At 59.5% G+C, this 23,157-nt stretch overlaps 1 protein-coding gene across 2 annotated transcripts; it reads right to left on the bottom strand.

Annotated features, from left to right (window-relative positions):
• Window positions 1-1,291: 1,291 nt before the first annotated feature.
• CTXN1 (cortexin 1) lies at window positions 1,292-18,347 on the bottom strand. Of its 2 annotated transcripts, none has more exons than XM_066566393.1 (3): window positions 18,219-18,347; window positions 3,268-3,352; window positions 1,292-2,567 (listed from the first exon to the last, which is right to left on the bottom strand). In XM_066566393.1, exon 3 carries the CDS (start codon window positions 2,421-2,423, stop codon window positions 2,169-2,171), a length of 255 nt encoding a protein of 84 aa, XP_066422490.1. In that variant the 5' UTR covers window positions 2,424-2,567; window positions 3,268-3,352; window positions 18,219-18,347; the 3' UTR covers window positions 1,292-2,168. The 2 variants fall into 2 exon arrangements, 1 of the variants encoding a protein (XP_066422490.1); XR_010785094.1 differs by lacking the exon at window positions 18,219-18,347 and adding an exon at window positions 7,187-7,469 and having other exon boundaries at window positions 2,420-2,567.
• Window positions 18,348-23,157: the final 4,810 nt, after the last annotated feature.

Raw genomic sequence — 23,157 nt, 5'->3', positions numbered from 1 at the left:
CTTCAAAGCAGCAGCTCCAGACTCTGGATTTTACAAGAGTCCCAGAGCTTGTGACAGGATGGGTGGCCTGATGTTTGGGATTGTTTTTTTTGGTTTTTTTTTTTTTAATTATTATTTCTGGTTTGGTTTTTTTCCAACAGGTGCTTTTTAAAAAAAAAAAAAAAAAAAGAAAAACCAAAATCCAAAAAGTATTAATAATAATAATAATAATAAATTAGCAGAGCTGGGTTTGTGTGCGTGTGTTGAGCCAAAGTCTCAAAGCTCAAAGTTTCCTCTCTGGTGTGGTGTTTTGGTTTGTTTTTTGGTTTTTTTTTTTAGTTTTTGTTTTTGTTTTTTTTTTTTTAATTTGTTTTATATTGACATTTCTTGCTGGTTGGTTTTTTTGGGGGGCAGTGTTGAACCCCCAAACCTGTGCCCCTTGTCCCGCACAGAGAGGTGGCTCTTTGTGGAATTCCTTTTTTGTATCAGAAGCAACGGCAACAATAAAATTATTTTGGGTTAATCGGAGCTGTGTCTTTGTGTGGGCACGGACTGGGCCCATCCACCTCCAACCTGGAGCTTCCTTGGAGATGGAATTGGGATTCTCCAACCTGGAGAAGGCTCCGGGGAGAGCTCAGAGCCCCTTCCACAGCCTAAAGGGGCTCCAGGAGAGGGAATGGGGACAAGGATGGACGGACAGGACACAGGGAACGGCTTCAAACTGGACCAGGGGAACTTGGGTGGGTATTGGGAAGGAATTCCTGGCTGGGAGGGGCTGGGAAGGGATTCCCAGAGCAGCTGTGGGTCCCTGGATCCCTGGCAGTGCCCCAGGCCAGGCTGGAGCAGCCTGGGACAGTGGGAGGTGTCCCTGCCATGGCACGGGTGGCACTGGGTGGGCTTGGCCGCGGTGGGGCCGATGGAGCCCAGCCCAGACGCTCCTTCCAGGCCGATATTCCCGGTTTTTGGAAGCTCTTCCCGGCTGCCAGCGCAGACGGAGCCCGGTGCCAGCAGAGGGCGGGCGGGACTGCGGCACCCGGGGCCGGGAGGGAGCGGGGACAGCACCGGGCGGGGGCAAACAGGAGCTGGGACAGCCAGAAAATGTCCTGGAACAGCTCCGTGCGTGAGAGGGGATTTGTGCCGGACCGTGCTGGGACAGGAGGCGGCCGGGCTGGGTCCCCGTGTCCTGGTGGTCACACCTGGCAGTGACCCCTCGCCTCTTCCTCCTCCTCCTCCTCCTCCTCCTGCCCCCAGGATTTTTGGGGGGGTCCCGTTCCCCTCCCGGGACGCGGCACAGAGCGGAGCGGGAGCCGGCTGGGGTCGGCACGGTGCTGCTTTATTTCCAAATCCCTTTTTTTCCATGGAGGGGGGCGAGGTTCTCCCTCCGCCCAGGCCCAAATCCCTTGGCGGGACCGTCCCGCTGCCCACCAGGGCCCTTGGCAGCCCCTCGGCCACTTCCAGAGCCCCGGGAGAGCCCGGGAAGGGCCGGACACCCCGGCAGGGATGCCCCAGGAGCCTCTCCCGGGTGTTTTGGGGACCCCTGGCCCGTCCTGGTGTCCCCAGGCCAGGACTGCCCCTCGCTCAGCCCAGTGTCACCAGCTGGGCAGGGACAGGGAGAGGGGACAGGGCTGGAGCCAAGGGGGGGGCTGCACGGGGGGGTCCCCACCCTCCCCTCCCTTTTTGGGGGGCTCGGGAGTGGCACAGAGGAGGAACAAAGCCAGCACTGGGGGCCGGTGCCGAGAAACCCCTGACGGACACAGCTCAGCTACAGGACACACGGACACGCACTGGACCACAGGGGCACTGCCGGGGGGCACGGGGGGCAGCGGGGGCACGGGGGTCGAAGCTCGGGCCTGGCACCGGGCAGAGCCCAGCCCAGGGGCCCCGCAGGCCGAGGGCAGGTCCCGCCATGCCCCGTCCGCGGTGCCCGGGGGCACGAGGGGCAGCGGGGTCCCCGTCCAGCCCCCCCGTCCAACCCCCAGCGTCCCGCGGGCTGCCGAGAGAACTGAAAAGTGCTTAGAAAAGAGAGAAACCCCTAGAAAACCTCCCCGGGGCCGGACCCCCTGCTCGCCCCCCTGCCCGGAGCATCCCTGCGGAGGGAGGGAGGGAAGGAGGGATGGGTGGGTGGGTGGGTGGGTGGGTGGAGGGGGAGCGGGGCCGGGGGCGGCACCGGAGCTCGGCCCGGGCTCCCCTCACACCAGGGCGTAGTCGAACTGGCCCCGCTCCAAGCCCTCCTTGTGGTCCGTCCAGGAGGAGGCGGGCATGCGGCTGTAGGGGTCCAGCAGGATGCGGAAGCAGCGCACCATCAGCATCACCAAGAACACCAGGAGGAAGATGACGAAGGCAAAGACAGTTTTCTGCTCGGCATCCATGCCCGCGGCGCCGGCGGGGTGCTCCACCAGGGACGGGGAGAGCAGTTCATAATCCATGGTGGATGCATCATTCATGGCAGAGGCCGGGGGCTCCAGGGCAGGGCGGGTTTGGGTGCCCCGGGGCGATCAACTTCAGCCTCTCGCGTGCCCAGGCACCTGGGAAAGCGCCTATTCCATGGGCAAACCCTCGGGATCGGCTCCTGGGCGAGCCCAGAGCTCCTGGAGGGAAAAGCAGAACCGGTGAGGGAGCAGGGATTGGGTACGGGCATGGAGAGATGGTGAGGGAGGGAGAATTGGCCACGAGGAAAGCAGAGATGGTGAGGGAGGGAGAATTGGCCACGAGGAAAGCAGAGATGGTGAGGGAGGAGGAATTGGCTACAGGAAAGCAGAGATGGTGAGGGAGGAGGAATTGAGTGTGGGGGAAGCAGGGATGGTGAGGGAGGAGGGATTGGATGTGGAAAAACAGATGGTGAAGGAGAAGGAATGGGATGTGGGGAAAGCAGAGATGGCTGGGGAGGAGGAACCAGCCACGGGATACAGCAACAGGCCCAGGGAGGTGCTCAGGAGGTTCTCAGGGAGTTCTGGATTTCCTGGCAAGCTCAGGAAGCCACTGGTGAGGGCACAAGGCACGGGTGGGCAGCTACAGGCACTGGTGCAGAGGCTGCTCCTCTGGCCATGAATGCCCAGCAATCCCTGGAGAGGCCCAGGCTGGTGCTGAGGGACCCTTTGGAAGCCCAAATCCCAGGTGATCCCCACCAAAAAGGAGCTGTAGGGACACAGGGGCTGCTCAGGGAGGCCTGGAGCTGCCCCAGGATGGACTCAACAAGCACAGGGAGGGGCTGGTTCCTGCTGGGGACTCGTGTCCAGCTGCTGCTTCCCCCAGGGTTTGGAGCAGGGGGAAAGGAACAGGGGCACCCACCTGGCTGCAGCTGCGTGGGGACAGGAGCAGGGCCAGGCTGTGCCCACACAGCCCCGTCACCGAGCTGGGCTCCGGCTCTCCAGGGCTTTGGGAGGCGAGGGAGAGGGACAGAGAGAACAGGGACAGGGTTAACAACAGGGGCTCTGGCTGCTGCAGGGAGCACAACAGCACATCCCGGGACTGCTCTGGAATTCCCAGCACTGGGAGAGCTCACCCAGGAGAAATTCACACCAAAATCCCCGGAATATCCACACCAATATTCCTGCAATATCCACACCAAAATCTCTGGAATATCCACACCAATATCCCTGCAATATCCACACCAAAATCTCTGGAATATCCACACCAATATCCATGGAATATCCACACCAAAATCCCCGGAATATCCACATCAATATTCCTGCAATATCCACACCAATATCCATGGAATATCCACACCAACCTCCCAGGAATATCCACACCAATATCCACACCAAAATCCCCGGAATATCCACACCAAAGTCCCTTCAATATCCACACCAATATCCATGGAATATCCACACCAAAATCCCTGGAATATCCACATCAATATTCCTGCAATATCCACACCAACATTCCTGGGAGAACATCCATGACAACCTCCCTGGGAAAACATCCACGTCATCCTCCCTGGGAGAACATTGACACCACCCCCTCAGGAGAACATCCACACCATAATCTCTGGAATATCCACATCAATATCCCTGCAACATCCACACCAAAGTCTCTGGAATATCCACATCAATATCCCTGCAACAACATCCCTGGAACATCCACACCATCCCCCCTGGAACATCCACACCATAATCTCTGGAATAGCCACATCAATATCCCTGCAACATCCACACCATAATCTCTAGAATATCCACACCATCATCCCTTCAACATCCACACCATAATCTCTAGAATATCCACACCATCATCCCTGCAACACCCACACCATAATCTCTAGAATATCCCTGAAACATCCATACCATCCTCTCTGGAACATCCACCCCAATATCCCCTTGCAGCATCCTGGAGCCTGAATTCAGGCTCCAGGAAAAAAAAAGCCCAAAATCTCCCTGAGAGAGCTCAGGAACATCCCCTGCCCTCCCTGGCAGCGATATCCAATATCCAACATCCAATATTCAATACCCGATATCCAATATCCAACCTCCAATATCCAATATTTAATATCCAATATCCAATATCCAGCCTCCAATATCCAATATTTAATATCCAATATCCATGGGGAAGGGCAAGGCAGAGCAATCCCAAGGCCACCACTGACCCTCTCCCCAGGTGCCACAACCGTAAGATTTTAAATCCCCCCAGGAATGGGGATTCCACCCATTTCCATGGAGGAATTCCCCCAGTATCCTAAACCTAGCCTAAGCCTCTCTCTGTGCTTCCCATGGATATATTGGGTTTAAAAATTCCCCTTTGTGGTGCTCAGGGCAGCAATAAATCCTGGATCTGGAGATGCCAAATGGCTCAGGGCCCAAATCCAGGGAGGATCAGGCACAGTCAGGACAAAATCGAATAATTCCTGCTAATTGGTAACCCTGGTATGATTTATATATTATTAACACATTAATATTAATATATTTATTTATATTTAATACGTGTATTTTATTTTATAGATATATTTATATTTTATTTATATGTTATTAATACAAAATATATATTCCTATAATTTATATATTATTTATATTAAGTACTATTTCTCCTGAAAATAAAGGATTTATTCCCCTTTGAGATTTGTTGCCTTTTCCTCACGGGGGGCTCCCAGGGCAGCTGTGGCTGGGAGTGTCCAAGGCCAGGCTGGAGCACCCTGGGGTGGTGGAATTGGGTGCAATTGGGTGCAATTGGACGAGCTTTGGGCCCTTCCAGCCTAACCCATCCCCGACTCTGTGCTCTGGATTTCCTGGGAATTTGGAGCAGAGCCCCATCCCTGCGCTCAGGCCCCTCCAAGGAGCTGCTGTTATTTCAGGAACAGTTGATGGAGTTTTATTAAGATTTTATTCCTGTTCCCTTAGTAACTCAAAAGACACAGGCGAGGAAATTGCTTAATAGGGACAGAGCTCACAAAGGAACAGGATCACTGTCAACAATTCCAGGAGGCTGTGCCCAGGTTTTTTCTGGGAACGAGGCACGAATTAAATGTTAATTTGGGAACAGGGAATATCTAATGAGATGCTTATTACGAACAAAGGAGGGAGTCAGCACGGAGCCAGGCAGGATCTGGGTGTGATCCAGGTGGGATGGAGGGCAGGATCCAGGTTTGGGCTGGAAGGACCTTAAAGCCCATCCAGAGCCAGCCCTGGCACCTTCCAGTGCCCCAGGCAGCTCCAAACCCCCGGCCTTGGGCACCTCCAGGGACGGAGCTCTGGGAATTCCATCCCAGCCCCTCCCCACCCTCATCCTAACAAATTCCTCCCTCATTCCACCCCGAATCTCCCCTCTTTTCCCTTAAAAGCACTTCCCCACCCTCATCTTCACCCTCATAAGTGAAGCACTGGAAAATCTCCCCGGAATGTTTTTTCCAGGATTTTTTGGTGCCTGAACTCCTCAAAGGTGGGGAAAGGCTTCAGTGGCAGGGCCATGGGGGTCCCTCCCTCCTTCCCTTCACCTCCTCAGCAGCGGGTCCTGGTGTCTGAGCCGTGTCCCAGCCGTGTCTGAGCCGTGTCTGAACCGTGTCCAGCAGGACAGAGGGACAGAGGCAGCTCCGTGCCCCTCTGGACACCCTGGTGCCCCCCCAGGAGCAGCTGCAATCCCTGCATTGCCTTTTTCAGTAAATGCTGCTGCTGGGACGGGGCCTGGCAGCCTCTGGAGCACATCCAGGGGCTCTGCCAGGGAATCCTGAACTTCCAGCGGGATCCAAGCCCCGGGCACGGAGCTGGCCCTGGTCAAAGCAGGGTGTGAGGCTCCTGCAGAGCACGGGGCTGTTTCCCTGCTTTGTGGGGCTGGGACAATCCTGATTTTCCTGTCTCCCCGTGCTGTGAGTCCCAAAGCTCTGTTACCCCTGGAATCTGCTCCTGCCCCAGCTCAGGGCTGCCCCAGGGGCTGCTGCTCTGCCCTGTGCCAGGCCCAGCAGGAGTAAAAGTGTTCGCTGTGCCAGGAATCCCATCCACTGGGATCCACTGGGATCCACTGGGAGCCACTGGGATCCACCTCCCCTTCCCAGCTTCCCCGGTAGGGTCAGACCCTTCTTCCCACCCTGTCCATGCCTGGGGGATGCTGAGCCCCCCCTGCACCTCCAGCCTGGCTGTTCCCAACCCTCCAGTGGATCCATCCCACCCTGGAGAAGCAGGCACAGCCAGCACCGGGCAGTGCCAGCCCTTCCCAAGGATCCAGCAGGACCCAGGGGCTCCCTCCCGGCCCCTCTCCATCCCCCAGCCCTGTGGGATGGACAAAGGGATGCAGGAGGGTCGGGACAATGCCCAGGGAGGATCCTGAGCCTGATCAGGATTCCTCGGGTGTCTGGTGTCCCCTCACATCCCAAACCTGCTCCCAGGATCTCTCCAGCTGGGGCAGTTCCCTGCTGGAGCAGCCTGTGGGTGACGGGAGGGCTCCAGCCCCTCTCCCAAGCCGGAATCCTGCCTGGATCCAGCAGCGTGGGGCAGATGGACCCTGGATCCAGGGAGATCCCAGTGGATCAGCCCCATGGAGCGCCTGGGATGTCCCATCCCGTCCAGGAGCAGCCCAGGGGAAGGCTCAGCCCAGCCCCAGCCACGCAGGGACGGATTTCCCCAAATCCCAAGCTCTGAGACCCCGACCCTGCCAAGGACCCTTCTCCCAAACCAATCCAACCCCAAATCCCGGCTGCCCTGCCCTCTCCACCCACCCTGGAACATTTCCTGGCTGCCCCCCCCCGGCAGAGCGGGGCTGGGGGTCCCTGTCCCCTCGGGATCGGTACCTGGCCGCCGCCCCGGGCTCCCGGCTCCATCCCCGGCCATCCCCCGGCTCCCGGGGAGCGGCGGCGCTCGCTGCCGCCCGAGCGGGTTCCTATGGCGATGCGGAATCCATTAGAATAAAAGGTGGAGCGCAGCAGTCGGAGCCGGAGAAGTTTCCTGAGGCGCCTGCCTGGGAAAGCCAGACCGTGGGAGTGCTCGGGCTCTGGGGCTGAGCTGCGCCCCCGCCCCGGCTCCGCATCCCTGCCATCCCAAAAAATACCCCCTGATCCCACGGGGGGCTCCTGCATCCCAAAAACCTCCCTCTGATCCCACGGGGGGCTCCTGCATCCCAAAAAAACCCCCCAGGGAGCTCCTGCATCCCAAAAATTCTGCTCTGCCCCCTAAGAAGCACCTGCATCCAAAAAACCTCCCTGCTGATCCCACAGGGAGCTCCTGCATCCCCAAAAAATCTGCTCTGCCCCCTAAGAAGCACCTGCATCCTAAAAGCCTCCCTGCTGACCCCTGGGAAGCTCTGGCATCCCTGTGATCCCAAAAAAAAACCTCTCTGATGGAGTTTGGGTTCCTGGGAGGTGCCCACGGGGAGTTTTCCACACTCCAGCAGCGCAGGGAACGCTCGGTGCCCGGGGCACAGGGCAGCTCAGCAGGGGCAAATTAAAATTGCTTTGCTCGTATGGATGGACAGTTCCTGAAGGTCTCCTTCCCACCTGCTCCTGGAAGAGCCACAGGGCCTGGTGTGGCTGTCCTGGCAGTTCCCAGAGTTCCTCTGGAAAAATCCATCCTCTGTGCCATCTCCAAATCCCAAATGTGGCCAAGGGTGCTCAGAGCCTCCCTCTCCATCCATCCGTCCATCCATCCATCCATCCATCCATCCATCCATCCATGGATCCATCATCCATCCATCCATCCATCATCCATCCATCATCCATCATCCATCCATCATCCATCATCTATCCATCCATCCATCCATCCATCCATCCATCCATGGATCCATCATCCATCCATCCATCCATCCATCCATCCATCCATGGATCCATCATCCATCCATCATCCATCCATCCATCATCCATCCATCCATCCATCCATCCATCCATCCATCCATCCATCCATCCATCCATCCATCCATCCATCATCCATCCATCCCTGTCCATCCATCCATCCATCCGTCCATCCGTGATCCATGGATCCATCCATCCATCCAAAGCCAGGCTGGAAAGGGCTTGGAGCACCCTGGGACAGGGATGGGACTGGAAGAGCTTTCAGGTCCCTCCCAGCTGAAGCCATTCTGGGATTCGTGGCTTTAATTCAACTTTAATTTCAAGACTTTTGTCCCAAAATTCCTCTGCCTCTCCCGAAGTCCTTGATAAAGAGCCCCTGGCTGTGGGAATTGCTGTGTGGAGCTTCCCACTCTGCCCTCTCTCCTTGGAAGGCTCTCAGAGCTGGAAGAGATCCTTGTGCTGAGGAATTGTTCCTCCTACAGCACAAAAAGCTGGATGGTCTCAGGGGGAGCTGGGGACAGAGGCGCCCTGAGGCACAAGGATTCAGGAATATTCAGAAGTTCTGGCACTCAGGAATATTCAGAAATTCTGGCACTCAGGAATATCAATCCCAGCCCTGCCTCAGAGCCAGGCTTGGAGCTGCAGCCTCAGGGGGATCTGGGGTTTGGGGGATGCTGAAGAAATTCCAGGTGGAGGCAGGAAGGAGCAGGTTCCTGCTGGATAACGAAATGAGGTTCAGCCTTTGCCTTGTCCCACGCTCAGCCCTGCGGTCTGGGGACAGGAAAATCCCAGTGTTTCTCTAATCTGAGCTCCCTTCCCTACAAAATGCCAGAAACCTCCAGCAGGATCTGAGCCCTTTTTAGTGCTGACAAAGGGATCTGTGGAACCTGCAGTGGCTGCTCCGGGTACAGCCCTGTGGCACCGAGTGACTGTTCCTGCTTGGAGGACAATCCCACACTTGGCTGCTCCAGTTCCAGGCAAAAAAAAAAAAAACCAAAAAAAAAAAAACATTGCCCGTGGCTGGGGGAAAACCATTTGTGCTTCCTGCAGCTTCCAGCCACGGCAGGTTGGATTTCAGCTGCCAATGGAAATGAAAGAAAATCAACTTGGGCTTATTGGGAGCTTGGGTGGCTGCAGGAGAGAAATTCCTCCATGGAAAGGGTGGGCAGGCCTTGGAACGGGCTGGATCCCCATTCCTGCAGGGGCTGAAAGCCACGGGGATGTGGCACTTGGGGACAGGGGTGGCCTTGGCAGTGCTGGGCTCGATGGCCTTGGAGGCTTTATCCAGTTCCACAATTATTCTGGATGGCACCAAAGCCCTCCCAGAACCCCTGGGCTGAGGCCTCACTCCCAACATTTCCTGGTGACACTGAGGGATTGTCCTGTCCTGTCCTGTCCTGTCCTCTCCAGGCTCCCCTGCTCAAGCAGAGAATTCCAAATTCCAGCTCGCTGCCCCTTCCCGAGCCAAGCCCAGCCCTGCAGAGCTCTCCTGGACAGGTGAGGGATGTTTCACACCTGAGCTGCTCCCTGCTTGCTGCAGGAGCTCTCCCTGCACAGAATCCCATCCCCGCAGCTTCCCTGAAGCACCGAGGAGAGGCCACGAGGGCAATCCTGCTCCTTTGGGTGCTCCAAAGGGGAACAGAGGAAACTCCTGGAGCAGGAATTTCCAGGGTCAGGCAAACGCAGGGAGGAAACCCCAATTTCCAGGGAGCCCTGAGGTGTCCCCAGGCAGGAACTGGGGGCTGCAGCCAGGGCAATCCACGGCTCTGGACAATCCCAACCAAATTCCTGCAGTTTTCCATCAAAACCAGCCTTTCCTGGTCGAGGTTTGTGACACCAAAAATGGGAGTGACAGAGGGGTCAGTCCAGGGGACAGGGAGCTCTGGGGACACCAGCAGGGTCCAGGTCCCTGCAGCCACCCCAGGAGAGGCTTCAGCAGCTCCAGAGCCACAGCATTCCCTGATCCCTCTTTCCTTGCCATGCACCAACCACAGGAAATTCCCAGTCCCCGTCCCCTCCTCCTGCTCCGCTCCTGCCACCCCAGCCCCGCTCCAGGGCCCAGGGAGGAGCATCCCAGGCTCCCAAAATGGATTTTGATGCCAGCCCAGGTGACCCAGAGGCCACAAATTGTGTTGCCACTTGCGGTGGGACACATCAATCTGCTCCATAACTCCTCAGAGCATCTCTGGATAACCGGGAGCATCCCATGGGATTCTTTCTTCCTGAAAGAATTTGTCACATCCATAAATTGGTGGGAGATTTATTCCTGCCAGCCCTAAAACTGCACACAAAGTAATGGGATTTGTCCAAAGCCTTTAACAGGCTGTTCCCCTTGATTTAAAGGCTGTTGAAGTGTCTTTATTTTCTTAGCACATTATTAATTCACATTCTGGCTCCGAGGTGCCTCCAGAGCCGGCGATTTGGGAATCAGAGCAGGAAAGGGCAGCTGGAAGGGCTTAGGCAGCAAAAACCCAGCCCAGGGTAACTCCAGGCTGGGAATAAGCAAAGGTTATCCGTGCCTGGATTGTGCATGGAACAGCCACGCTCAGCTCCGGAGCTCTGCACAAAAAATGAACTCATTCCCTGTCCCCAGCTCTGGGAATTGCAATCCCAGTTCCAGGCTGGGGCAGCGCTCCCCGAGGCTCTGGGAAATGTCAGCTCCAGCCCCTCCAGGGGCTCCCAGCTCCCCCAGGGCCCTGCCCTGCCCCGTTCAGGGGATGTTTCCCTTGGGGTCGGGGTCTCTGAGCCCCAGGAGGAGGAAATTCGGGATTTCATCAGTGCCAAAAAGGTGGGGACACCTCCTGAGCACTCCAGGACCCGTCCCTGGGGATCAAAACCTGGGGAAGGCTCCTGGAGGGTCCTAAAAGTCACTCCCAGCCCTTCCCAGTGCCATTCCCATCCCAGTGCCACTCCCATCCCATCCCAGTGCCATTCCCATCCCATCCCATCCCAGTGCCAGCTCCCGACCCCTCATCCTGACCATCCTTTCTGTGAAGAACTTTTCCCAATATCCAAATTAAGCCCCCTCTGGCACAGCTCGAGGCTGTTCCCTCTTGTCCTGTTGTTCCCCGGGAGCAGATCCCGATTTCCCCTGTCAGGAATTGTGGGATATTTATAAACACAGCCCCACACTCCCTCATCCAAAGGCCCAAACCCAGCTCCAAAAGCACCTGGACATTCCAAATTCCCCCCGAATCCACCCATCCAAGGCCATGTGCGGTGGGAGAGCCCGAAGGGGATCAAACCCAGGAGTTTCCCACGGGCAGCCTGCGCCGCCTCATTTTGTGTTAATTTGCATTTTTCCTGTTCTTTATGAGCCATTGAAAGAGGATGGGGCAGCGCGAGGCTTCCCCCAGCACCAATCCAGGGATAAGTTTACAGGAATTCAGCCTGGAAAACAGGGAGGGCGGTTTCTGCTGTGTGCAAACAACCCCAGAAATGCTGAGTAATTCCTGGAGCATGGGAAGCAATCATTACTTTTAATTACCAATTAAATGACTCGGTAATTTCTTGCATTCAAGCAGCAATGGAATTGCAAACAATGCCAGGCAAATCGGGTCTTTAGCATTTAATTACCGGGCTCTGCCATGAATTATTGAGCAAATGGGCAAAGACTCAGCTCCGAAGAACTCCGGCGCTGCAATTAAAGGATTTTTAATCATTCCTGGGTCGGAGGCGCTGTTCGGAGCCACCCTCCACGTGCACCAAGACCCGGAGCAGCAGCCGAGGCTCTGTGAGGACCACGGAGCTGAATTGCCCCGAAATAAACGGGGATGGGAACGCACGAGAGTGGGATCATCGATCCCAGCCTGGGCAGCTTCGCTCCTGCCACAGAATTCCAGACCGGGCTGGGTTGGAGGGACCTTGAAGCGCAGGCAGTGCCGCCCCTGGGCACCTCCCGCTGTCCCAGGGTGCTCCCAGCCCCTAAAACCAGACTGGGAAGGCAGCAGAGGCCGAACAGAGGGAACCCCCCCAAATCCAGGGCGGATGCCGAGTGCTCCCCAGCCCAGCATCCCCGCACGGCCGTGAATCCGAGGGGAAATGGACTTTGCCAGGGCCAGCACGGGCTGATTGCTGCCATCAAGGAATTCCAGAGGCGACAAGAGCGGCCCCTCCCCGCCTGGGGAATTCTCTGGAATTGTTCAGCCCCTCCAGCCCACCCAGCTCAGAGGGAGCAGGAGAGGGAGGCGAGGAGGGAAAGCGAAGCCTCGCTGGATTTGCTCCATGTCCTTCCCAAAAGCACGAAAAAAGTGTCCCAGCCTCTCTGCCTGGGGAGTGTTTTAACCTGGAGAGCATCCCTGCATCCCTGATTCCTTCCATCCTTCCATCCCTGCATCCCTGATTCCTTCCATCCTTCCATCCCTGCATCCCTGATTCCTTCCATCCTTCCATCCCTGCATCCCTGATTCCTTCCATCCCTCATTCCTTCCATCCCTCACCATCCTTCCATCCCTGCATCCCTGATTCCTTCCATCCTTCCATCCCTGCATCCCTCATTCCTTCCATCCCTCACCATCCTTCCATCCCTGCATCCCTCATTCCTTCCATCCCTCATTCCTTCCATCCTCCCATCCCTGCATCCCTGATTCCTTCCATCCCTGATTCCTTCCATCCCTCATTCCCTCCATCTTTTCATCCCTGCATCCCTCATTCCTTCCATCCTTCCCTCCCTGCATCCCTCATTCCTTCCATCCTTCCATCCTCCCATCCCTCAATTCCCGCATCCCTCCTTCCTTCCATCCCTGATTCCTCCCATCCCTGCATCCCTCCATCCCTCCTTCCATCCCTCCAGGCTTTTCAGGACATGTGGGGCCCTGCAGGACCGAGCAGGAGCCCCGAGGAGCTGAGGGACCCCCGGCAGCATCCCCAGAGCTGAGCTGCTCCTCCTCCTCCTCTCTCCCTCCTCCTCCTCTCTCCCTCCTCCTCCTCCTCCCCCGCAGTGCCAAAGCCTCTCAGTCACCGAGATGAGCTGATAAAAATGCAGATCGATGGCAGGGCCAGGGCTCAGCTCCGGGAAATCGATGCCGTTCCCATGCCGAGAACTCCCCGGGATTTTATCCAGGCTTAGGGGCTGCAGGGAGCAGGGGGATCCCATTCCTGCCTCCCTCAGGGGAGGTCCTGATCAAATCTGGCCACGGTCCCCAGCATTTGGGGCAAACCAGGCAGGGGAAGGATCTGGGAAGCTCCTTGAGGCTCCCCAGATCCAGACTCTGCTCCAGGGATGTGCTGTGGGATGGACAGGATTAGGGAAGGCAGGGATGGCCACGGACCCAAAAAATCCCCCCAAAATATTCCCAAAATCACCAAAAATCTCTATCAAAACCAGGGGGATCCCAGCAGGGTCCTGGATCCCAGCAGGGTCCGGATCCCAGCAGGGCCCAGATCCCAGCAGGGCCCAGATCCCAGCAGGGCCCAGATCCCAGCAGGGCCCAGATCCCAGCAGAGTCCTGGATCCCAGCAGAGTCCTGGATCCCAGCAGGGTCCTGGATCCCAGCAGGGCCCAGATCCCAGCAGGGCCCAGATCCCAGCAGGGCCCAGATCCCAGCAGGGCCCAGATCCCAGCAGGGTCCTGGATCCCAGCAGGGTCCTGGATCCCAGCAGGGCCCAGATCCCAGCAGGGCCCAGATCCCAGCAGGGTCCAAATCCCACCAGGGCCCGGATCCCAGCAGGGCCCAGATCCCAGCAGGGTCCGGATCCCAGCAGGTCCCTCTGGCCCATCCCCATCTCTCCCCTCCTCCATGGCTCCCCCAGGGCCAGGGATGCCTGGCCTGGGTTGGGGTGAGTGACACCCTCGGGACGGAGCAGGAGGGAAGGAGCATCCCCAGCACCCAAATCCTCTCATCCCAGTGCTGGAACCCTTCCCCTTCCCACTCCCCTGTGCCAGGCAGGGACAGACAGGGGGACAGCGCTGTCCCCCTGCAGCTGGGACCCCCATCCTGCCCAGGGGATCCCTGTGTCCCCCACCCTGCTCTGGGCTGCAGCTCCCGTGGCTCCAGCCCTGTTCCAGCATCCCAGGCTGCTCCTGCCCTGCCAGGACACGCTGTGCCAGGCCGGTGCCAAGCTCTCTCCATCACTGCCTGGTCCAAGCTCTCTCTCTCCATCACTGCCTGGTTTGTCTCCCCGCCGTGCCCTGGTGGACAGAGGCGTTCCTGGAAGCACCTTGGCAGCCAGGCTGGGCTGGGATTCTGCTCCAGGACCAGCAGGGCTGTGTCTGCCCCGGGCCTGGCGGGACACCAGGTGCCCTGGGGACGAGGTTCCCTCCCTGCTGCTCTCAGGGAATGTTCCCGATGCCCCTGTCCTGCACAGCTCTGCAGAATCCGTGTGTGTTTGCTCCATCCCCTGGCAGCAGCTCTGGTTCCAGCCCCCTCCTCTCCTGGAGGAGCCTTGGGTGCATCCCTGACCTGGAGAGGAGAGGAGAGGATCCCATGGATGGAGCAGCTCCGGCAGGGAGCAGGAGACAAAGCATCCCCCAGCTCTGCCCTGCCCTGAGCCCATCCCCATCCCTCTGGAACACCCCCAGCAGCCCAGGGGGCATCCAGGGAGTGCCCAGCTCCACCCAGGGAGTGCCCAGCTCCATCCAGGAGTTCCCTCATCCCTCAGTCCTTGGGAAGGCTCAGCAGCTGCTGGGGACTCATGGCCCAGCCCCAGCAGTGGCTCAGATCTGGATCCCAGTGTGGGATGCTCCAGGCAGGGATGAAGGAGTGAAAGGAGAGCGTTACAAAACAGCCCTTGGAGCAGGGAAGGGAATTTGGAAGGGAATTTGGCCGGCACCCGCTCGCCCTCCCAGGCCTTAATCCCTTCGTTAGCACAGCCCGGCACAATTAAAGACAAACTCCCAGCCCTGCAATGCAGAGGGGCTGCGGGAGATCCCGGGAATTCAGGGAATTCAGGCACCGGAGTCTCCGGCCTGAGGAGCCCTGAGGAGCCCTTCCCACCCCGGGCAGCTCCACGGGGCCGATCCAGGGATTTTCCAGCTGAATTCCCCCAGCCAAGAGCTCTCCCAGGCCAGAGGATCCCTCATCCCCCTGGGCTGGGCCAGCCCCAAGGGCAGCGGGAAGGTGGGGACGGCGAGGCTGGGATGGCAAAGCCACAACACGGGGACACCTCCAAGGGAGCTGTGGGATCATGGAATGGGGTCAGGGACAGCTCCCACTGCCCCAGGCTGCTCCAAGCCCCGGCCAGCCCGGCCTCCAGAGCCATTCCAGGCTGGAGAGAGCATCCAGGAGCTCCTGCCCGGCCTCCAGAGCCACTCCAGGCTGGAGGGAGCATCCAGGAGCTCCTGCCCGGCCTCCAGAGCCACTCCAGGCTGGAGGGAGCATCCAGGAGCTCCTGCCCGGCCTCTTTGGGAGCTCCCAGGATTCTGCTCCTCTCCATGACCCCAAAGCTGCGGCTCTCCTGTGGGTTCAGGGCTCTCTGTTCCAAACCATTCCTAAGGACTGGGGAATCCCAGCAGAAGCTTCCAAAGAAACGTTTGGATTCCAGAAATCTTCCCTGAAGGAGGTTCTGCCTGGGCGGTTGAGATGTAGAGACCTGGTGGGCACCAAGGAAGGGAAAGCCACGCAAGGGCTCGGGGAGATGTGAAAATCCATGGATTCAGCTGTGCTGCCCAATGCTGGGAGCTTCCCAGGCTGCAGCTCTGCACCTCAGGCTCATCCCAGCTCCCCAGCAGCACCCTGCCCTTCCCACACCACAGAATCCTTCAGCAGGTGCCCGTGGAAGGGTCTGGTGGGTCCCTCCCTCGGGATCCCGGGTGGTTTCCAGACAGACTCAACTCCAGGCACGGCTGGAATGGGAAAGGGAATGGGAACGGGCAGGTCCTGTCCCACCAGCCAGGCACGACTGGGATCAACAATTCCAGACCCACTCCAGATCCCTCTTTTGGGTCCCCACAGCTCTTCCCTGCAGGTTCCAGCGGGGAACAGCCTCCAGCTCCCCTTTAATCCCAGTTTTCCATCCCTGCCCCCACGCCCTGGAGCACTCCCATCCCGCCATTCCCTCTCCATCCTCGGTCATTCCTTTAATCCCGGGTTTAGCGCCACGCCCCGGGCTGCAGCTCAGCCTGATGGCCCTGGGCTCCCTCCGGGGAGCTCCGATCCATCAATTCCACTTTGTGGGGAGCGCTCGGAGGCAGCGCAGCTCCAGCCGGGCAGCGCTTCCTTGGGATCAGCCGCTCCCAGAGCTCGGCTCGGCATTTACCGGCGGCACTCGGCGCTTGCAGGGAGCTCAGAGCCGCCAGCCCGAGGTGTCACCGCTGCTGTCACCCGCTGCTGTCACCCGCTGCTGTCACCGTGTCAGGCGCCGGGGGAGGCGCGGAGCTCACGAACCGCGGCTGCCGCTCCCAGCTCCGGCTTTTCCGGCATCCACCCACGGCCCTGCTGCTGCTCCAGCCCCAGACCGGCCTGCCCGGGCTGCCCACGGCCCGCTCCGTCCCGCTGAGCCCCGGGAACGCTGCCCCGGCCCCGGGAGCAGCGAGCAGATGCCGCCGGCAGCGGGAGCGCCCGGCCGGGGCCAGCGGCAACAGGTGGATGGAGCCTTGGGGACAGCAGGCGCTGCTGGGTGGCCCTGGAGCTGTCCCAGGTGATGGAATCAGGGAATTGTTTACGCTGGAAAAGTCCCCCGAGGTCGCTGAGCCCGTTGCCGGCATTGCCCAGGCCAGCGCTGGTCCCCGTCCCCAAGTGCCACATCCACGGTTTGAAACGCCCACGGGGATGGGGACGCCCCCAGTGCCGCCGTGCCGGTGCTTGAGCAGCTTCTCTGTGGAGAAATTGCCCCAATCTCCACCCGAAACCCTGCGTGGCACGGCCTGAGGCCCTGTCCTCGTCCTTCCCGGGGGCATTTGCAGCCCGGGGGTTCCACCCGCGCCGCTTTCAGGGACGATCCCACCTCCTTCCCTTCCCCTCCTGGCACAGGAACCGTGGGGAGAGACCCCGAACAGAGCCCAGGCATCCTCCCAGGGCTGCTCAGGGAAAAACAGAGCCTCACCCAAGGACCTGGGCACTGCCAGCAGCGCTGGGGCTGCGCTGCCACAGCAACCGGGCAGATCCTGCTCCCACCGCCTCCCTCGGCCGGGAAAACCATCCCCGGCTCCTGTCCCACGCACAGCCCAGCCCGGGCAGCGCTGGAGCCACCGCGAGCATCGCCCCGTCCCCTGCCGGGCTCTGGGGCACCTTCCAGCCGAGCTGGGAGGAGGCAGAACCCCGGCAACGGCAGAAAGGAGGGGACGGCAGCCGGGTCCCAGGAGCCCCCAAAGCGCCTCAATCCCACAGCTGGCCCTGCTGGAGCCTCAGCTCATGTTCAACACGAGGCTCTGCACCAAAAGCTGCCTCCAGCCGGCCCAGACTTCCCCAGTTCCCCCCGCCACTCCCCGGCACTCCCGGAGAGCTCCCGCAGCTCTTCCCGAGGGGCTGGGAGTGGAACGGCCCCGGCTCCTCCGGGGCTCTGCCCCTTGTCCCGGGGTTCTGCGGGACCCCCCCGGCTCCCGCACCGACCCCCGGCTCCAGCAGGGACCCAGCGGCTCCGGTTCATCCCAAACTTTCCCGAAGCCGCCTCCCCCACCGTCTCCCAGACCGGGGTGGGGACCTCAAATCCCCTCAGCCCTTGGGGGCTTCGGCAGCCGCCCCTTGGCTCCCCGACAGGAGAACCCCAAAATCAGCGGCTTTGCAGCAGCTGCGGGAATTCCTTGTTTTCCACTTCTTCTTCCCCGAAACGCCCATCCCAGATTTTATCGAACAGCGATATTCCTTCCAATATTCCCCTTTTTTCCCCTCTCCCCCCCACCCCAGGCTGTCACAGACCCCCGGCCCCGGGGATACCGCACCTCTCGGGACCCCCCATGCCCACAGGGAGCCCACCCGGGCACCGGGAGCGGCACCGGGAGCGGCACCGGGAGCGGCACCGGGAGCGGCACCGGGAGCGGATCCCCCCGCATCCCGCACCGCCCCTGCGGAGCCGCGGCCGGGCGGTGCCCGGTGCAGCCGCGGGGCTCCGCCACCAAACTTTCCCGGTTCCCCCCGGTTCCCCCCGGTTCCTCCCCGCTCACCTGCGCTCCGGGCGGCGGGCGGGGGCCGCGCCCGCCCCGCCGCTCCCCGAGCCCATCCGGACCGGCCCCGCCGCCGCTCCACGGCGCAGCCTGCCCGGCCCGGGAGCGGAGCCGCCGCCGGCGCTTGCGGGGCCGGGGTTTGAATTCCTCCGAGCGGCCCTGATTGGGCTGCGGAACGGGGGGGGGGGGAGCTGCGATCGGGGGGGGCGGAGTGAGGATACGGGGTGGGGAGGGATGCGTGGGGTGCGGGGATGCGGAGGGTGGGGAGGGATGCGGGGGATGCGAGGAGGGATGGAGGATGCGGGAGATGGAGGATGCGGGGGTGTGGTACCCGGCGCTGGGGGGGATGCAGCGGCTGCGAGGAGGCGGGAGGGGGTGGGAAGCGTGCGGGGCTGCGGAGGGCAGGGATAACGCGGGGGGATGCGGAAAGGGGTGCGGGATGTGGGGCGGGGGGAGGTTGGAGGGACGAGGGGAGCCGGGGATACAGGTGGAGCGGGGGGATGCAGGGATGTGGCTCCTGGGGGGATTTCAGGGATGCAGGGATGTGGTACCTTGGAGGCATTTTAGGGGTGCAGGGATGTGGTACCTTGGAGGCATTTTAGGGGTGCAGGGATGTGGTTCCTGGGGGGACTTCAGGGATGTGGTAACCTGAGCGATTTAGGGTTGCAGGGATGTGGTATCCAGGGGAAATTTCGGGGATGTGATACCTTGAGGGGATTTTAGGGATGCGGTCCCTGGGGGATTTCAGGGATGTGGTCCATGGAGGCATTTTAGGGATGCAGGGATGTGGTTCCTGGGGGGGATTTTAGGGATGTGGTTCCTGGGGAGTGCAGGGATGTGGTTCCTGGAGGGATTTCAGGGATATGATACCTTGGGGGGGTTTTAGGGATGCGGTTCCTGGAGGCATTTTAGGGATGCAGGGATGTGGTTCCTGGGGGGATTTTAGGGATGTGGTACCTTGGGGGGGTTTCAGGGATGTGGTACCTTGGGGGGGTTTCAGGGGTGTCCCTGGGGGTGCAGGGGTTGTGCTGTGTGTGGGGCAATGCCAGGAATGTGCTGGACACGCCCGGGGAGGTGCCAGCACCGGGCCCTGGGAGCAGGGACAGGGGCTGCAGTGGGTGTGGTCCTGCAGGAGGACCCTGGGGATGCAGGGAGGAGCAGAGCCATGGGAATGCTGTGAAAATACGGGACTGGGGGGGTCAAGGTGGCTGCAGGGGCATCCATGGGATGGCCCTGGGCATGCGGGGGTGGCAGGAAGCCTTGGAGCAGCCCCGTGCTGGGACAGGCAGGAGGCATCCAGGCCCCACGGGGTTTTTTTGGCCGAGATCCCTTCCAAATGCCAGCTTGGAATTCCAGGATTGCTGCTGCTGGTGCTCATCCCATCCTGCCGAGGGTCCCTGGGATGCTCCCGTGGGACAGGACCCTGGTGATGGAGCTGCTGCTCCTCCCCAGCCAGGAGCTCCCCTCAGAGCATCCCTGCAGCCGAGCCCATCCCTGCTGCTGCACCATTCCTGGCTGGATCCGGCCAGAGCAGGGGGTGACTCTGTTTTCCCTCCAGGCCTTGTCCCCAGTCCCTCCCCAGCTCTCCCGGAGCCCCTTCAGGCCCTGCAAGGGGCTCTGAGCTCTCCCTGGATCCTTCCTTTCCCCAGCTGAGCGCCCCCAGCTCTCCCAGAGCAGAGATGCCCCATCCCACACGGAATCCCTTAGGCTGGAGAGGGGAAGAGGCGCCCGCTGGGGTGGCACAGACCTTGGGAGCAGCTGGGAGCAAGGCTGAGCTCTGCCAGGGCTCCCACCTGGGCATCCCACAGAAAATTCCACTCATTCCCTTAAAATTATCAGCCCTTGCTGTGGGCACAACAGAGTCACACAGACCCGAGGAGGCTGGCAGGAGGGGAGAAAAAAAAAATAAAAAAAGGAAAAAAAACGCCTGGAAAAGTGTTTCTGTGCACGGCTTCGGTGTCTCCATGGCTACGGGAGCTCCTGGCAGACGTTCCCGGGGAACTCGGACGTGCCGGTGCCAATGGAGACCGCGGGGCTCATCCTCGCCAGGGCAGGTCCCGCTCACATCCCCTGGATCCAAACGAACGCCAGAAGGAGAGAGCGAGAGAGAGCCCGGCCCAGGCCGGGAGGGATGGAGGGAGCCGCGGGTGCAGCGCCCGGCACCTCCTGAAGGAAAACTGAGGATGTGACACCGGGAAAAATGAGCCTGTGTTCCTGGGAAAAATGAGGCTGTGACACCGGGAAATCTGAGACTGTGATCCCGGGAAATCTGAGGCTGTGATCCCGGGAAATCTGAGGCTGTGATCCCGGGAAAAATGAGGCTGTGATCCCAGGAAAACTGAGCCTGTGTTCCTGGGAAAGCTGAGACTGTGATCCTGGGAAATCTCAGGCTGTGATCCTGGGAAATCTCAGGCTGTGACACCGGAGATCTGAGACTGTGATCCCGGGAAAGCTGAGGCTGTGACACCGGGAAAAATGAGGCTGTGATCCCAAGGAAATCTGAGGCTGTGATCCTGGGAAAGCTGAGGCTGTGATCCCGGGAAATCTCAGGCTGTGACACCGGGAAATCTGAGACTGTGTTCCCGGGAATGCTGAGGCTGTGATCCCGGGAAAACGGAGCCTGTATTCCCGGCAAAAATGAGGCTGTGTTCCTGGGAAATCTGAGGCTGTGATCCCGGGAAAACTCAGCCGTTGTTCCCGGGAAATCTGACCCTCAATTCCCAGGGAAAGCCGAACCTCTCTCAATTCCCAGGGAATCCTGAGCCTCTCTCAATCCCAGGGAATGCTGAGCCTCTCCCAATCCCAGGGAATGCTGAGCCTCTCTCAGTTCCATGGAATCCTGAGCCTCTCTCAATTCTCAGGGAATCCTGAGCCTCTCTCAGTCCCAGGGAAGCTCCGGGCAGGGCTCACAGACCCCGCTGCCATCAGAGCCTGCCTGGGATGTTTGGATCCCTCCTTTCCCAGAGCAAACCTCGCTGGCAGCAAGGATCCATCAAAATCACCGTGGATTTTCAGGGTATTTTAAGAAAATGGTTTCGTGAAGTTTCTGCTGCCTTTGCGTTTAAAAAGGGAGGTATTTTTGGAAGTTTCTCCTTTCCCGTTTCAAAATCTATGTAAATCCTGTCAGATAGTCCCAGTTCCCAATTAGCAGCACTGCAGCAGCCAAGGGAAAATGAATTAAAGCTGGTTTAAAAAGCACCTCAGCTGAAAACATCCCAGGGAAAGGCGAGATGGAGATCAAGGACAGGATAAAATCAATGGATCCATCCCTCAGCCCGTGCTCATCTCCCTCCCGAGGGCTGCTTTGAAATCCAGCCCTTCCAAACCACCCTGGAACCGGGATGGCTGTTAAGGGATGGCACAGAGGGGTTGGATCCCATCCCCCGGGGCATTCCCGGGGTTTTCCAGCCCCGCAGGGACATCCCCCCAAGCTCTGTGTGCCCCTTTGGTGACAGCCACCCTTGGCTGCTCAGTGCCAGCTGCCCCATCCCCTCTGGAGCAGGGATGCTGTGCCAGGATCCTGCTCCTGTTGGGTGTCCAGCTGCTGCCAGGGGATCTTTGGAAGCTTTTTCCTTCTGGAAAACAAATCCCCGCAGCCCCAGCCCAGCCCTCAGCGCTGGCATTCGGGATTTTCCTGCTGCTGTTCCCGGCTCCTGAGCCAGGGAATCGGGACTGGCCCAGGAGGACCTGAAACGCCTCCAGTCCCACCCCCTTCCCACCTTCCCCGGCTGCTCAAGCCCCATCCAACACTTGGACACCTCCAGGGATGGGGCAGCCACGGGCAGAACCTTCCCAAGTGGAATTTCCTCCCCGTGGGGAGAAGTGCTCTCTAAGCCTTTGCCTTAATCCAGTTTTTATTTATTTCTTTGAATTGGCAGGAAGAGTCAGAGCCAGAAGGATCCCTCAGTAACTCATCCCTCCACCCAGGCTGACAAAGCCCCCGCTCCTTCCAGCAGCTCCAGGGACAACTCACAGCTCTTGGAGCTGATCTGAGACAGGAGAAGAATCATTTTGGAATCATTCACCACAAAAAAACCCACCAAAAAAAAAAAAAAAAATCAAACCAAAACCATCTCCGAGGCTTTGGCAGAGGAGCTGAGCTCTGGAGAGGCAGCACAGGAGGCTGCTGCTCCATGGATCTGTCCCAGCTGCCTTCCCAGATGAAAAACACCTCATTCAAAAAATCCTCCCCCCTCTAATGAATTGTTCCTAAACGAGCTTGGTGCTCGGGGCTTGGCTCAGAGCTGTCATTTGGCAGGGATGCTTTGTGTGCTAAAGGCTGGAAAGAAGAGCCCCAGTGCCAGAAAGGCCCAGGGAGGACAATTTCACCTGGCAGCAGGGGCTGCATCCCTAAAAAATGCATTGGAGGGAGGATGAGAGGAGCAAAGAGCACTGAGGGACCACTGGGGACACCCTGATGGTCCCATCCCATCAAATCCAGCACTGAAGTGGGAAAATCCTGAACAAACCCCTCAGGGCAGGGCTGGGGGTGCAAACTCCAGCACTGCAGGATCTGGGAAAAGCCCCAAATACCTCGGGGTGACAGTGAGGGATGGCCCAGGGGCAGCTGTGGGACCACAGAGTCCTGGAATGGCTTGGAATCATCCCAGCCCTTCCCTGAGGGTGGGCAGGCCCTGGGGTGCCCCTGGATCCCTGGCAGTGCCCAAGGCCAGGCTGGAGCTCTGGAGCAGCCTGGGAAGGGCTGGGGGCTGTGGGGGCTCAGAGCCCCCCACGGTGGGATGGGAACAGCCCACGGGATGCAGGAGCAGCTCTGAGTCACCATCCCAGCATCCCCATCCCCATGGCAACCCTGCAGCATCCCGGGCATGGAGCCAGGGGCAGGGCTGGCAGTGCCCTGGGTCCATGGAACCTCCCAGAACCCCCCAGCCCTGTGCACCAGGGCTGGAACAGCCTCCAAGGCCACCAGCACCAGCCCAGC

This window comes from Molothrus aeneus, chromosome 27, assembly GCF_037042795.1.
Source record: "Molothrus aeneus isolate 106 chromosome 27, BPBGC_Maene_1.0, whole genome shotgun sequence".
Lineage (NCBI taxonomy): Eukaryota > Metazoa > Chordata > Aves > Passeriformes > Icteridae > Molothrus > Molothrus aeneus.
Note: the sequence above shows the minus strand (reverse complement) of the source record. Positions and strands in the feature narration are given on the sequence as shown.